The sequence below is a fragment of the Panthera tigris genome, chromosome A2, assembly GCF_018350195.1.
Source record: "Panthera tigris isolate Pti1 chromosome A2, P.tigris_Pti1_mat1.1, whole genome shotgun sequence".
Classification (NCBI taxonomy): Eukaryota; Metazoa; Chordata; class Mammalia; order Carnivora; family Felidae; genus Panthera; species Panthera tigris.
Window position 1 is genome coordinate 69603689 of NC_056661.1, and position 16188 is coordinate 69619876.

At 47.6% G+C, this 16188-nt stretch overlaps 1 protein-coding gene across 1 annotated transcript in view; it reads right to left on the minus strand.

Annotated features, from left to right (window-relative positions):
- The window catches only part of VOPP1 (VOPP1 WW domain binding protein), a 110415-nt gene that overhangs the window by 21595 nt on the left and 72632 nt on the right, over window positions 1-16188 (minus strand). Inside the window, exons 3-4 of the mRNA XM_007094800.2 lie at window positions 10327-10404; window positions 4640-4776 (exon numbers count right to left, since the gene is read on the minus strand). Of these exons, the coding sequence (XP_007094862.2) occupies window positions 4640-4776; window positions 10327-10404 (215 nt within the window). The remainder of the gene's footprint in view (window positions 1-4639; window positions 4777-10326; window positions 10405-16188) is intronic.

Genomic DNA, 16188 nt, shown 5'->3' on the forward strand with positions numbered 1-16188 from the left:
TATATATTTTTTCCTTTGTGATGAGAACTTTTAAGATCTACCCTCTTAGCAGCTTCCAAATATGCAGTAAAGTATTGTTAACTATAGCCACCATGAACTTACTTACCTTATTAATGGAAGCCTGTACATCTGACCCTCTTCCCCATCCCACCCCTCGTGCCACAAGCTGTGAAAGGGCAGCAGTGTGGACGTCTTCATCACACCCCTCCTCCTGTGTGAACACAGCGGCTGCTGCCAAGTTAGCTAATGTCTGAATGAATGAGTGAAGTCTATCTTTCCTCCCTACCCAGGAGGACATGTCCAATGGGCCCTGTCAGTAGCCTGATGTGGAAAGATTGGAGCCAGGGGGGAGACAGCATTTAGGAAGCTCTGGCTTTCTTCAGTGACATTTTGGCTGCCTCTATATAGAAAAACTAAAATGAGGAGTGCTTTTCTTTTTTTTTTTTTTTCCAATATATGAAGTTTATTGTCAAATTGGTTTCCATACAACACCCAGTGCTCATCCCAAAAGGTGCCCTCCTCAATCCCCATCACCCACCCTCCCCTCCCTCCCACCCCCCATCAACCCTCAGTTTGTTCTCAGTTTTTAAGAGTCTCTTATGCTTTGGCTCTCTTCCACTCTAACCTCTTTTTATATGATTCCAATTTGCAGATAAAGTGCTGAGGCTCAGAAGGGACGTGGCCCACTCTGATCTCACAGACCTTAGACCTCCTAAGCCCCTGTCCAGGTGCCTCTTTTTGTTTCCCAGACCACAGCTTCTCTGCACATCCCTCACCTAGCTCAAGGCACAAATGAGCTAATGGTAGGCCCTAAGCTTCAGCCTTGGTTTCTTCTGGTTCCTGGGCAGACTTGGAGCCCTACTTCTGAACTTCAGTTACACACCTCGTTTGTCAGTATCTTCCCCTGGGTCTTGCTCCAACCTGCATCAGCCCCCTAGAACCACAATGATGAGGTCACAGTCCTCCCCTTGTCCCAGGTAGGAGCAGGTCTGCAATGGTGTAGATCTGCTTTCCTCCACTCAGCCACGCTGGCCTGGGGAGCTGGTTCCAGGATGTGAGCTGCCACTTTCCCCGTTCTCCAGTGAGCTAGTAGGGTTCTCTAAAACCTTCTGCCTTTTCTTCTTCATGCATAAGCAAAGCTCACCAAATCCACTCCCCCCCACCCAGATCAACAGAGGAGAAAGGGAGCCACCCCAGCAAGTCCACAAATACTGGCTTGTGTCTCGCAAAGATACCATATTCCTGAGTGGTCTATTCTGCATAATATTTATCCTGTGAACCTATCATATGATGTCAGTGCACGGAGTTTCTCTTCCTAGACTGCCACGCCCTGCATGGCCTTCTTACCCTGCATATCTCCCAAGGGCATGGTGCCCTGAGCATTACAGGATCTCAACAAACATCTGCAGACGGCGTGAATCCCACTGACAGGATGAAGGGGGTATCTACACTGGAATCACTGAAAACCCAACAGGCCCTATTTTTTTATGACTAGTTCTAAACAATCATATCAAAGCGCTTACATTGCTTCCAAGCTTAGTGCTGTGACAGAGGACACAGACCCTGATTTGGTAGTGAAATTATGGAAACCACACACTCCTATGGCACAAAGCAAGTCTTATTTTCTTAAGATACTCTGATAGGTATATCTGGGGATTGGCTATTTCATACTGCTATGGGTCTGCATGAAATGTACAAATGGAAGAAAGAGGGTGACGACTCACTCTAGAGGGGTGGGGGCACCCAAATCAATGTCTCCCAGCAGGTGGTGAATGGGCCCTTTCATCAGCTCCAATGGTAACTACATCATGGCAGGCCTTGGAAGAAAATGAATGCCTCCCATTTCTCCAAATGCCTCCAACTACAAGGTAGAATGGGGTCAAACCACAGTGCCCGAGATGTTTGAGAGGCTGGGCTTTGCCCTGAACAGCTGCTCACTGGCAATTCTGGTCTTTCTCCACTGTCTACAAAGGGACTTGATATTTTTTACTTGGGACTCTCCTGCCCTACATTTATGCCATCTTCTAGTGTCCTGCAGTTGGTGCTGTGGCCACAGGATGGACAGCAGCTGTTTGGAGCTCTGCAGCTCCAGAGACTTGGCGGACATAGTAAAGGCTGGCAGGAAAGGAAGACCACAGGGCCTCTCTTCTTGGTCCCTTCCCCACTCACTCCTTCCCGACTCACTGCCACTTAAACATTCATTCATACTCTTCAGTCCCATCCACCCATATACCAGACTGAGTCTCTCACACACATGGCTTCCCTGCATCCTGAGGTTTTCCTCCATAGCTCTCACCATGGTTGGTGACCATTTGTGCAACTGCACAGGCTTTCACACACAGTTGTGCAAACTGTGCAACACACAAGTGGGTGAGGGCTGGAACCCAGGCCGCACTGCAGTGTCCCATGCACCTGCTGTACCTCAGCAGCTATGCAGTATGTATGGACTGAGTGAGCAGTTCCGGCAGGCTGGGGCTCCGGGCTCCAAGCGTGGCCACTCTGAATCCCGACCGCACGTGCTCGCTTCGGCAGCACATATACTAAAATTGAATCCCGACCGCAGGCTGACCAGTTCCCTCAGCTGGCAGACATGAGACTGCCTGGTGCCTGAGATGTGAATCATACTGAAGCATGGGCTCACTGGGGGGCCCAAAGTATACAGAAGGGATTAAAATTCAGCACAGTCAATGCTGTTAATGCACTTGGCAAAGCACCCGGGAGAGAAAAGCAGGAAGTGACGACAGAAAAAAAAGAAATTTAGAAGCCTTTGACCCAATTTCTCTGATCTGTTTCTTTCTTGGGGGGGGGGGGGAGATGGGCTCAGGCTAATCCAGATGAAATCTGATTTTGCACCCCCCCCCCCCAACTTTAACTGAAAATTTGCACTTCACCTGATGCTGGAATATGAAAGAATAAAAATCCACTTACACGTGAAAAGTGGTATTAACCCTGGTTGAAAGCTTTTAACGCAGAACAGCCTCTGAACTGTTACGGAAAATACATATTCAGATCTTTTAGTAACGTTAAAAAAATAATAAAGGTGATTCCTTTAAAAAAAAAAAAAAACTGGGGAGGGGCGGCTGGCTCAGTCGGTTAAGTGTCTGACTTCGGCTCAGGTCATGATCTCGCCGTTTGTGAGTTCAAGCCCCATATCAGGCTCAGTGCTGACAGCTCAGAGCCTAGAGCCTGCTTCAGATTCTGTGTCTCCCTCTTTCTGCCCCTCCCTGCTCTCACTCTGTCTCTCTTTCAAAAATAATAAATAAACATTAAAAAAAAAACCTGGGGAGTATCTGGTGGAAGAAAACTGTAAAAGACCTAAAAAATAAATGTCTCCACTCCCCTTGCATCTTGAGAACAGCATGTCCTCAGGAGAACAGGAGTGAGAAAACTTACACTCAATCCCCCCAATGCTTTTTTTTTTTAAATTTATGATTGATATACAGAAAGCTGGACCTATTTAATGGATACAACTTGGTGAGTTTGGAGATAAATACACACTGTGAAGTCGGCACCACTATATATGCCATAAATCTATTCATCACCTCCAAATTTATTACTGTTATTATGGTGCTAAGAACCCTTAATGTAAGAGCTACCATCTTCATAAAGTTTGAAGTGGACAATACAGTGCTGTTAACCATAAGCTCTACACTGTAGAGTACATCTCTAGGACATATTCATCCTGCATGACTGAAACTTCATAAAAACCAAGGCAAGAACTGCTCCTAGAATTGTGCCTACCTGGCGTGTGCAATGAAAAGAGAGAGCCCCCGCCTTCCACTGCCTAGGTGGAGACTGTGTCCAGCAAGGCAGCAAACACAGGAAGGACGCCCGTCGCCTCACCTCAGCACATAGTGGCCGAAAGACAGGAGCTCTACTGAGCAATGCCCAGACACCCTGCTATCCCTTCCTTCTCAGAAGGTGCCCTCAAAGGGAAGGAAAACATCTCACATATAATGTGAACAATAGGGAACCAGCCTGTGTCCCAAGGGAGGCCTGAAATCACGCTCCATAGTACCTGAGAATTTTAGATAGGGAAAGCAGTTTTGTAAGAATTAAGAAACCACTAATTTTTTTTGAGTCTGTGGCATCACTTTGGGTAATGTTCCCTAATTAGGCCAAATGTAACTTGTGCAAAAATGTGCTCTATTTATAAGTACTCAGAATACAAGTGAATGCATAATAAATACTTGTTGAATGAATGAATAAAAAGCAAACCAAGAGAAAACAAATGGTCAGCAATGACAGAATAAGCAAATCACCATTTAGTAGCATAATTAATATTTAGTCCCGATGCATTATGATGGCAGGGACCCTACTGCTTGTATAGAAACGTATACACGAAATAATTTTTAAGGGTGATGACAGAGAGCAAACCATATGGTTATAGGAACTGCAAAAACATGCATAAAAGGTGCGCCACTAATTAGGTAAGAATATGAGGTAACAGACATATAGCCCAATAGACGCTGCACTTTATATTGACACAATGCACAGTGAGGGTGATCATCAGAACTAAATGAATAAACACGGCCTGAATTTTCTCTTCTAGCATATTCCATAGCAGTGACTTTCACAAATGCTTGCAGAGGACACATAAAGTGCACAGAGCAGAGACAAGGACGAGGGGTGGGCTGACCTGGAGTGGCGTTGGGGGGCTGCCTGGTGTAGGACACGTTGAAGGCGGGCTCCTCGATCAGCGGTGGGGGATACATGCGCCTCCGGATGAAGAAGCCAGCTCCGCAGCAGAAGAGCACGCCCATCATCAAAAGGAACCTGAGCGAGAGCACAGCGGTGAGCCGGGGCTCAGGGCGCAGCCGCAGAGCTGGGGTTCAGGGCTTAGCAGCGGGGCTCAGGGCGCAGCAGGGAGCTGGGGTTCAGGGCACAGCAGTGGGGCTCAGGGTGCAGCGGGGAGCTGGGGTTCAGGTGCAGCGGCGGGGCTCAGGGCGCAGCGGTGGGGCTCAGGGTGCAGCGGGGAGCTGGGGTCCAGGGCGCAGCGGGGAGCCGGGGCTCAGGGCGCAGCAGGGAGCCGGGGTTCAGGCCACAGCGGGGAGCCGGGGCTCAGGGTGCAGCAGCGAGGTGGGGCTCAGGGCACAATAGTGGGGCTCAGGGCACACAGTGGCTGGCCTGGGCCCATGGACTCAGAGATCCGTGGGCACTGACTCCCACGTGCTAGGGTCAGAAGGCGGGGCTCCCTGCCCGGCTCCTCAGGCTGGCCTTCCTCTGACTTTTCCCCCAGGACCTTCTTGGGTGGGTGACACCAGGGAGACCACTGGCCTGCAGACTTCTGGGATGCCCCTGAATGCAGCCCACTCACACTGAGAAGGTCTCTCAGTGAGCTTTCTGTCCCCAATAGCTCCAAATGCTTAGCTGCCTTCCAAGGGTTGGTGCCATCTCTTTCCTGTCCATGGCTCTGACCTCAATTCAATTTTAGTCAAAACAGGAGATGCTTTCTCAACCTTGCTTGAATGCCATGGCTGACCCAGCTTTTGCCTCGCTGCCCATGTCCCCCATTTTCCATTCTTCACTGGGAAAGCAACACGGATAAGAACATTTATCCTTTCTAGCCATTTTCTCTCCATTATTACGTGAATATTCAGAAAGAAATTTTACATGGTGACCTTCCGAGAGCACACCTTAATTATAGAAAAGCTACAGGACTAGAGAAAGTACTCATACTCCATAAAAGAGCCGCAGATATAAAATCTCTATGTTCTAAGTATGGCTGACCTCCTATGTGACCTTAAAGTCTAATGAAGAGTAGAGCTGACTGCTTTAAGGACAGGACCTTTGTCTAATTCATCTGAAAATTCTCTGATATTGTCACATCACTGGCATTCAATAAATGACTGAGAAATGGATAAATGGTTCTTCCCACCTCACATTTGCACTATACCTTGTATTTCTAGAAACATGGAAGTCATTCTGAGAAGGGCCAAGTTGTCTGTCCTGCACAGACACGGCTGGGAAACTGTGATGGGACTCGTGGAACCTTCCAGAACCTCACTCAATATGCCCACACTGTGTGGGCAGCCTACTGCCTTGTGAAAGATGAATGAGCAGGAGAGCCCGCTGCGTTGTGGTCAAAGGCATGTGACCACACAAAAACTAAATTTAAGAAAAAAGGAGGCGATAAAGTCTTTAAGAATATGAATACGATGTTAAGTGTAAGTCCATCAGTCAGTCAGGAAATGATTTGGGAAAGGGCTGAAATTGTGGCTCTCGGACCTGTCTTCTAGTTCATTATTCACTCAATAATGTTGAAGCACCTGCTCTGGTCCTAGAACCATGTTGCGCATTATAGAAAGTAAGGTAAAGTCCCTTCCCACCCGCTATACCTGAATTGTGATAGAGGAGGGGGACGGCAAACAACAAATTTACAAAATCACTGATTTACAACTCTGGTAAGTGCTAAGAAGGAAAACCAAAGGTGCCGTCATAAGTGCGTGTGTGTGTGTGTATGTGTGTGTGTGCGCGCGCAAGTGCACATGTGTGTATACAGTTAAATATACATAATGTAAAAGTGACCATGTTCACCATTTTTACGTGTACAATTCAGTGCAACAAGAGGTTTTAAACAAGGGTATGTGTTATAGCGAGGCGACCCAAAAAACTTCTTTTCCTTCAAAGCAGTATCTGAGCTTAGTTCTGAAGGATGGAAAGAAAGAGGCCAGTTGAAGGGGAGGGAAGGCACATTCTGGGTGGAAAGAAGAGCACATGTGTGCCAGCGGGAAGCTGGGTCAGCAAGAGGCCCCAGAGGATGGCTGTGGGCCGCAGACGGGGGAGAGGCCGAGGGGGCTGCTGTCTTGGGATACCAAAGAATCCCACTGTGCAGGGGCCTGGCATCTCGGCACCGAGATGCCGGAATCACAAAGGGAACTGTTTCGGCTCTTAAGACTAATTTCCCTGGGGTGGACTCAGTGGTGATCTTACATTCAACAGTGGGCTGAACTGTAAGTATCTGAGCACAGAGAGACTGACTGTGCGTAAGGGTTTATGTACAGGATATATAGTGCTTTCAAACAGTGCTATCACTCACTCCCAAGAGATGGGCTCCCTGGTTTTGGAAAATGCACAAGAAATCTGAGATAGGGGTCTCTTCCATGGGACAGGCCACAGTGTTGGTTCCACTATCACATGGAATTATTCTTCTCCTAGCCAGATATGAATGATACTGAGGCACCTCATCTGATATTGCACCTTAGACTAACAGAGACCAAGTAAGTACCAGGCAGGGACAGAACAAGTCAAAAGGTAGGAGACTGACTACCAGCTTAGGTATCAATCATCAGATTCATTCCTCATTGAAATATTGGTCTGAGAGAACTTATTTTAAGAGAGAAACTGACAAGGGGTCAGGAAAATGAGCTTATAAAACAAGGAAAGAGAGGAAGGGGAAAAAGAGGAGTATAGTAAGAAAAGCTGTTCTTTGAAGCACTAAAGCTTGACTGTGCTCTAGATGTTCCCTTTCATTGCTGAGCGGGTTTTGGAAGCTTTACAGGGATTAAGAGAGGAAGTTCATGCCTTTTCCATTATCCAAAGTAATCTGGTTTCTTCAGTTCAATGTGTTTTTTCAATCCCTTCTTGCCCTCCCCCCAGCACTCAGCACAGCAGCTCTCTCCCTGGATGCACGTCCCAGGCATCAGGTGAACCATGATGCAGACCCAGGTGGGTGGGAGCCCCCAGCGGCAGGGCTCACGCACACAATAACCCTGCTGGTTTTTACTCCTTCATAGTGTACTTTCCAGCTCTACTCAAGGGTGCTACTGGTCTAGTTCTTCAAACCATGAAGATTTCATTCAGACTGTGTTGGTCAAAGATTACTCAAGATTTTAGAACTGGGAGGACTTTTGGAAGCATTCTCCTCCAAAACCTTTGTTCTATGGTAAGGAGACAGAAGTCCTTAAAAACGAGGTGCGACCAAGGTTGGAGAGTAGCCCTTCCTTCCCTCTATGTCCAGCTCCATATTCCTATCCCCTATGCTTCCCCCACAAACACCTGCCTCCCACATGACTCTCCTGCCACTCTCTCACCATGTTGGTTCTTCTTACCTCCTTGTCCCATCAACATGCTGGTCCCTTTGAACAGAACACCCTCTCTGACACCCAGTCAGAAGCTTTGCAGCTTTTCCCAACTTTTCTGGGATCAGAGGCTCCATCCTGTGTTTCCAGAACACCAGTTTAAAACCCTCCACATAGAATTACCTATTTAGACACCTGCTTCTTTTAGGAGCCTGGCTACCCTAAGTGCCTCTCCATGGGACCCTGGTGTGTATGAGACCCTTCATGTTTACTGAGAGAAGGAATGCATAGGAGCCAGACCCAAGCATCCTTTGACTTCAGCTGGGGCACCTCAGACTCACATCTCCAGCTGTTCTCTGGATGTACCCCCACTTTAGAACCTGTTGTCAGAATCTCCTCTTCTGTCATCTGGCACTCCCTGTTTGATGGCACTCATAAGATGTCTCTGTGCAGGGATTCCGCTCACTCACTGCATGCTGTCTTACCAATGTGTCCCAACTCTGATAAGTGACCCTGGCTGGCCTCTAAAAGGCACCTGACTGCTGGCTCAGGTAAAGTTTCCTGGGAAAGCCAACAGAAGATGCTCTAGCTTCTAGGCCCTTATGTTTCTCCTGCACTCTCAATTTTTTTAAAAAAATCACCTGATGGGCACCTGAGTGGCTCAGTTGGTTGAGTGTCTGACTTTGGCTTCAGGTCATGATCTCACAGTTTGTGGGTTCAAGCCCCACATTGGGCTCTGTGCTGACAGCTTGGAGCTTCAGATCCTGTCTCCCTCTCTCTGACCCTCCTCCACTCTCATTCTGTCTCTCTCTGTCTCTCAAAAATGAATAAACATAAAAAAAATTTTTTTTAAATCACCTGATACCTAAACCTTGACAAGTTTTTTTCATTTTTAGGAACATTTCATTTTTAGGAACATCTGGTGCTTCAGGCTAACCTGGCATAACTTCCTAAGCATTTCAGGACTCTTGCCCAGGACAGTCCTGTCTCCTTCTACCACAAGGCCCCATGGAGGAAAGTTCTGAGGGAAAGCATGCATGAAGCTAGGCAAAGCTCTGAAATACCACCTATCCTGGTCCTCCCGGTCCCTACTTTGGTACTGGCCCACTTCACTTGAAGTGTACTCAGAGATGTTTACATTCAGAAGATCTTAGGCTAATACCTTCCATTATAGAGTTTTAGGCACCAACATGGCACTTGGTTCAGGAGGGCTTGCCAGAGGTAGTGACATCAAGACAGGGGATGTTCAAGCCAACCCGAAGGGGGGCCGGGCCAGGGCCCGATGTGACAGGTGAGTCGAGCCCCCAAATGGCCAATGCCCCATCAAGGAGGTGGTGATGGTGATATGGAAGCAGGCTCTCCTATCAAAGACAATGTGACATGTGGAATGCCACTTACTGGCATTTTCCCTAATCAAACTTGGGAACAGTTGTCAGAAGGGAAAGACAAAACCTCACAAAAAATTTCAAGTGGCTGCTGTAACATGCTTATTAGTAAAAGTCTTAATGTCTTTGGAAGTCAGTGATGTCAGAATCTAAAAGTCATAGAGAAGCTTAAGGCTTAACCCTTTGTGGAGCTTGCCTGGATGACACTACCATTGCAGTGGAGCAGAGGAGAGGGCGTGCGGGTGCAGGAAATGCTCTTTTGGTTTTAGGCACATCCCCTCCCACTCACACCCTGCCGTCCCTGAGATGTGAAGCAGTGTCTCTCAACTATAGACTCAAATACGTTTTTAGACACACCCCTGAGCAGGCACCCTTTAAAGAGGGCAATCCCCTGGGGAATCCTGTTATTAATGGAAACTGCACCTCTCCCCTTCCAGGATGCTCCATCAGCGTCACTCCCTCATCCCCTCTCAAGGTAGAATTTCACAGACTTCCCCCAGGAGAGCTGGAAGAGGGACAAGGATGCAGGCTGTCTGTCCTGAAAGTTATCTACTAAGCTGACACCATGAGTGGGAATGACTTCTAGGCAGCACAGACTTGATCACAAGTCAGCTAATTCTGAATCTTTCGGACAGTCATCCTCAGCTCCATCTCAGAAACTGGCACAGCAGCTTCTGGAGAACAACAGTCCTCCAGCCTACCTCCCAAAGACGAACTCTTCTTTCCAGCCACCCTCTGTGAAAACGGGAACAAGCTTTCTGCAAACTGAGGCAACCTGAACATACCTGTGTGCTTGACAGAGGCTGTCCCCGAGACCAAGACCTCAGGTGAAGGTGATGTGACAATACTGAGGCTGGCAGAGCCGTTGGGGGGTGGGTGGTAGACCAAGGCATTCGAGACCAGGAGGGGTTGCAACCTACCAAAAATACCACAGCCTCTGTATGGAGAGGGCCCGCACACAGCACCTGGAGCCACAGCAGTCCTCGTAAGGGCGGCATCTGTAGGAGAGAGGGGGCAGAGGCCGGTCAGTGTCCTGGGTCGGAAGGAAGGCCGAACCATTCATGAGGTCCAGGCCGACTCAGGGCAACGGGCAGAAACGCCACCGCTGCATGTCACCAACCAGAACTGAGGGCTGTCTGGTGGCCCAAACAGAAGGTGCATAGATGGAGCTGGCCAGTGCAGGTCAGTGTGATTCAAAGCGCCGGGTTCACTACCCATCTCCAGATGCTGAATCACAATGGTTCCCTTCTGGTGGGGCCTGTGAACCAAGGCCAGCATGAGTCACGCCAGCGCTGCAATGGGAAGGAAGTTCAACAACAGACCCGTGTCCACATGCTGTAGACCCTGCTCAGCGCTCGATCCCTGATGATGGTCCAAAGCTGGGTGCACGGCACTGGCAAGTCCCCTGAGGTTCAAAGCAGAGCTTATGAAGTCAGACAGATTAGCAAGTTTAGTTCCGGTCTTGCCACTTAATGGCTAAGGGACTCTGGCAAGTCACTGGACCTCTGCAAGCCTCAGTTTCCCCATATCTGAGTTTTTGTAGTTTCCCAGTGAAAGGGGTGGGAGGGCAGGATCCCTTTATAGTGCTGCATCCTTATACACTCTGCTGACAGGGCTGTCCTTGTCTCGCTGCCCCCTCCCCTCCACGGTGCCTGAGGCTTGGGGCCCTGCGGGGTGTGGGTGGGGCTCAGGGGCTATTCCTCCCCTAGAAGAGCTGCCCAGTCAAGGCCCTTAGGACTCAGTGCAGGCTCCAAGGAGTCAACCCAGCTTCCTTTAAGATGCCTGCCACCCCCTTTTTTTGGAAAAGAGAGACGACTATGAAAGCTGAAGCCCCTTGATTCTGCACCTTGGTATTTACAGAGAAACTGTCACTGCAGTGACTTGAGTCCATGTGGCAGTAGGTGGGGAAAAGGGAGAAGGTGGACTGTTTCTAAGTAATGTTGAATGATCATATATTTGTCATCTAGGTTCCTGCCGACTTTCTTCTTTTAAAAAATAGCCGGGAGAAATACACAATTTGATCCAGGATCTTAGACGCTGAATCTGTAGATAATTCTGGTACAAATTGGTTTGCTTTATGAATAATTGTGTAGAAAATAGCTCCCTGGGAAATATTAGCAAAGATTAGTTAAGACGGAGAGTTAGGAGTTATAGTGAAACTCAGCAGACCTGAGTTCCTATGCCGTTTCTCCTTGGTTGGCTCCCAGGGCTTGAGTCCATGTTTTTATTTTATTATTAATATTTTTGAAATGTTTATTTCTGAAAGAGAGAGACAGAGATACTGTGAGCAGGGGAGGGGCAGAGAGAGAAGGCAACAGAGAATCCCAAGTAGGCTCCATGCCATCAGCACAGAGCCCGATGCAGGGCTCAGACTCCTGAACGGAGAGATCATGACCTGAGCCAAAACCCAGAGTCGGACACTTAACTGAGTGAGCTACCTAGGAGCCCTGTTGTGTCTATCTTTTTAAATACCCAGCACCCAACTGCTGCTACATCTATCACTTCAAGGACAAAACTTATCTGAGAGACTCCTGTCCAGTCACCTCCACCACCAGTACCACATTCTCCATATGATACAGATGTTTTCACATCCAGTCCTCCCATAATCCACAAACACAGACTTCTACGTACTAGGTAGAACTTGTGATTTCCATGAGATGCTTCCGTCCATCGGTGACATAAGGTTATCTGTTTAACTTGCCTTAATCAATCAACACATAGTAGAACACTGAAGTGTGTGTCTAAAAATGCTGCTGGTCGAACAAAGGAAAAAAGAGGCAAATAAATCCACAGGCTCTTAAATACAAACAATAAACTGGTGGTTCCCAGAGGGGAGGTAGGTGGGCAGGGTGAAATAGGTGAAGGAGATTAAGAGTGCACTTATTCTTATGAGCACTGAGTAACGTATAGAATTGCTGAATCATCATATTGTACATCTGAAGCTAATGTGACACTGTATATGAATTATACTTAAATTAAAAAAAAAATTTAGGGGTGCGTGGTTGGCTCTGTCGGTTAAGCGTCCGACTTTGGCTCAGGTCATGATCTGACAGTTCGTGGGTTTGAGCCCTGTGTCGGGCTCTGTGCTGACAGCTCAGAGCCTGGAGCCTGCTTCCAATTCTGTGTCTCCCTCTCTCTCTGCCCCTCCCCCACTCACGCTCTGTCTTTCTCTCTCTCTCTCAAAAATAAATAAATATTTAGAAAATTAAAAATAAATTTTAAAAATGCCGTGGGTTCTTATAATCTATGCATCCATTAAAAAGCCACACCAAGGTGCTACTAAGGAGCTGAGTTTTGCACTGGATCCTGGGATGGGGTGCAAGGGATGGAACAATGAAAAGCCAGACAGAAGTCCCTGCCGAGGAGGAGCTTTCTTTCTAGAAAAGGGAGGCGAACAATAAATTAAAAAAACACATGAACTGTGTTGGATGGCAGTAAGTCCCACTATGGTGAAAAATAAAGTAAGAGCTGGTAGGCTGAGAGCAAGGGAGGGGGGGCAGTAGATAATAACACAAGTTTAAACAAGGAGTTCAGGGATGACTCACTGAGAAGGTGACATCTGAGCAGAGACCACACAGAAATGCAGCCTGGCAATGACCTGGGCCAGCACAAGGGCCTCAGCGGTGGAGGAGTGTGGCTCTGGGGTGGCTGGACCTGCTGCGCCTCTAGTCCCAGTTGCACAGGGACTGTGGTTGCATTGTGGAGAAGAGTGGTTAAGCATCGAGCGTGAGAGGAGATGAATGGCCCTGTTACGGGGGTTGGGGGTGGGGCAGGGAATCTGGGCCAGGGCTGGACCAGCAAGGACCCAGCACTGCCCAAACAGCACCCTCTGCTAATGTGATGCACAGCATCATCCACAGTGACCCCGTGGTGCCCTCCTCCTCAAGAATCTCAATCGTCCTGGGTAACCAGTATGTGTGTGCTCATGTGCATGTGTGTGTGTGTGTGCGCGCGTGCGTGCACGCGCATCTGTGTGGAGAAAGAGGGGAGCATTCAAGGGAGAAAAAGGACTTCTTGCTTTTAGGGTAGGTGGAGTCCAAACAATTAATTGTAAATGAAAAGAGATGAAATTCCTTTCTATCATGCATCTGTAAAGAGAATCCTCAGCAATTATGTTGGATTCATGATCAATGTGATAATGTGATAGGCAGGTTTCAAAGATGGCCCCAAGATTCTCACCCCTTTGTGTATGTGGTGTGCACGATCCCCTCCCCTAGAGTGTGGAGGGTCCTACGAATATGATGAAATGGCCACCCCCATGATTAGAGAATATTATGTAAGGTTGTATGTTATTTAAGGCTCTCCTGCTAGCTTCAAGAAGTAGCTACTGTGTTGTCAGAGGGACACATGGCTCGGGCTGAGGGTGGTCTCCAGGAGCTGACTGCAACCACCAACCGGTCAATGAGGAAACTGGCACCTCAGTCCGACAAGCACAGGGAACTGAACTCCACCAACCTGCACAAACTTGCAGAACCCCAAGCTACAGATGAGGACACAACCCAGCCAACTTCCTGATTTCAGCTTTGTGGGACCCAGAGCAAAGGACTCATAGATGCTATGGCCAGACTTGTGATCTATAAAAATTGTAAGAAAAGAAATATACAGTAAAACCTTGGTTTGTGAGCATACTTCATTCCGGAAACCTACTTGTAATCCAAAGCACTCGTATAATCAAAGCAAATTTCAAGAACCACTGGCTCAGTTGTGATCACGTGACATTCAGCATCATGTACAACTTATATTGCAAGATATCACTTGTTTATCAAGTTAAGATCTGTTAGGAATGTTTGCTTGTCTTGCAGAACACCTGCAGGATGAGTTACTTGCAATCCAAGGTTTTACTGTAATAAGTTTGTAGTAATTTATTATGTAGCAACAGAATACTAAGACAAGTAAGGACAAAGGTCACAGGTTATGAGAACTTCGAGGTGCTTTACCACTGTCATAATACCCAAAGCTTCTATATACAAGGTAAGTATTATTAGCGTCATGTTTGAAATAATCTCGGGAAACAAGGCATTAGGGATATTGTGTGTCTTTTAAGTCCAGGGCACTATCTGCTAAAGCCAAGAATGGACTTGACCAGCATTCCAGGAAAGTGTTTAGCACAGACACTGCCTCGTAGGTAATATGGAGTCTTCCATTACCGAAGGGTAACTTCTTTATCCCTACTTGGTTTGCCCATTCTTCCTGGGCCCTGCTTTTACAAGCTGCTATGGGCCGAGCCATCCCAGTGATGATGTGTGGTGACTGTACTAACAGTGAGTCCACAATCATGTAGCTCATGCGAACGAACCAGCTGAAGAGGCAGAGAGAAGCAGAGCAGTGAAGAGATGCCTAAGAAAGCAAAAGAGGTTGAGAAAATGTAGGAGGTGAAGGGCAAGTTTAACGTGGCAGGAGCCATTCCCAAAGGGCAAACCAAGCCCCAAGGAAGTGACAGGGAAAAGAGGGAAACTCATCAAGACCACAGAAACAGAGACCAGCACAAAATCCCTGGGTAAATAGCAGGAAGTCCCTGGGGCAGAGGCGACAGATGGAAATTCAGCGACCACTCTTTAGTATGCTTTAACTAGGGACAGCATATTGATTCCCCCAAATGCCTGTACCACTCTGTGTCAATAACTCTCCACAATTAGCAGATAGTTTAATCATTACAGATAGAAATAATACAGTAAGATGTGAGATTAGGTAAAAGTATGATGTTCGTTTGGAAAGGACTCTCCATGCTGCCGTAATAAATTATACATCAGAACAGTGTTGTTTAGCTACTGTGACCGACTAATGGATTGTGAAATCAGGTTATTAGGTTGTGATATCCATTTTACAGAGCAAAGATCGATTTTAAAGAAATCCTAAGACATGACACGTAAGAAGTGTTTTGCGAAACTTCTCTTTTGACCACATATATACCCTTACAGACATGTGTGTACTAGGCTGCACCACGAAGGCTGTTTCCTCAAAGCTCTGTTGTGTAAGCCCCAAAAGTGGACAAGCTCAAGTTGTGTTGTGTCTGTATCAGCTTCTTTACCCTCCTGGTAGGTCATGGGCAGCATCAGGTCCAACCAGAAGGTCACTTCCTGCTGGCAGTGGTGCTGGGCTGAGGTCCTTTCAGGTCCCCTGTGACTTCTGCCTGGGTGATACTGGTCAAATGGCTATTGCATTTTTGCTCCCAACTCTACTAAAAGTTGCCCTGCAACGATCCAATTCTGGAAGATGCAACTCTCAGAAAGGCCCCCTCCAGCAGGAATGGCCCCTGCTCACCTGCCTGCTTATAAGCACCCCATGAAGGGAGGAGGTGGCTGACGAGCGGTAGAGAACAGAGATGGCAGATGTTTGTGGACTGGGAGAAATGAGACTGTTCTCTTCCCGGCTCAGAATACTTGCTCTCCATGGCTCTGCCGCCTTTGCCGCCATGAAATTTCCTGTGTATCTCTCTCCGGGTTTTACCCCTAATGAGATAACCAGAGCTGCCTCAGGCACAGTCAGAGCTGAAGGCAGACTCAGCTAAGCTCAGGTAAACACGAACTTGGTATAAAGAAGGAAGGTAGGTATAGGGATAAACATTTGGTGAATGATCGTCTTTCAAGAGCTGAATTTGATAAAATGCTTGCCCTCCAGAGCTGTACTTATGAGCAAGCGTTTGCTACTTTGAAACCTAAGCCCTGCAGTGTCCTATTTCCCAGGTTAGAGAAAACATGTAAGACAAGAACCCCTACAAGCCTTTTGTCTCAAATTCTACACACACACACACACACACACACACACACACACACACTCCCCTC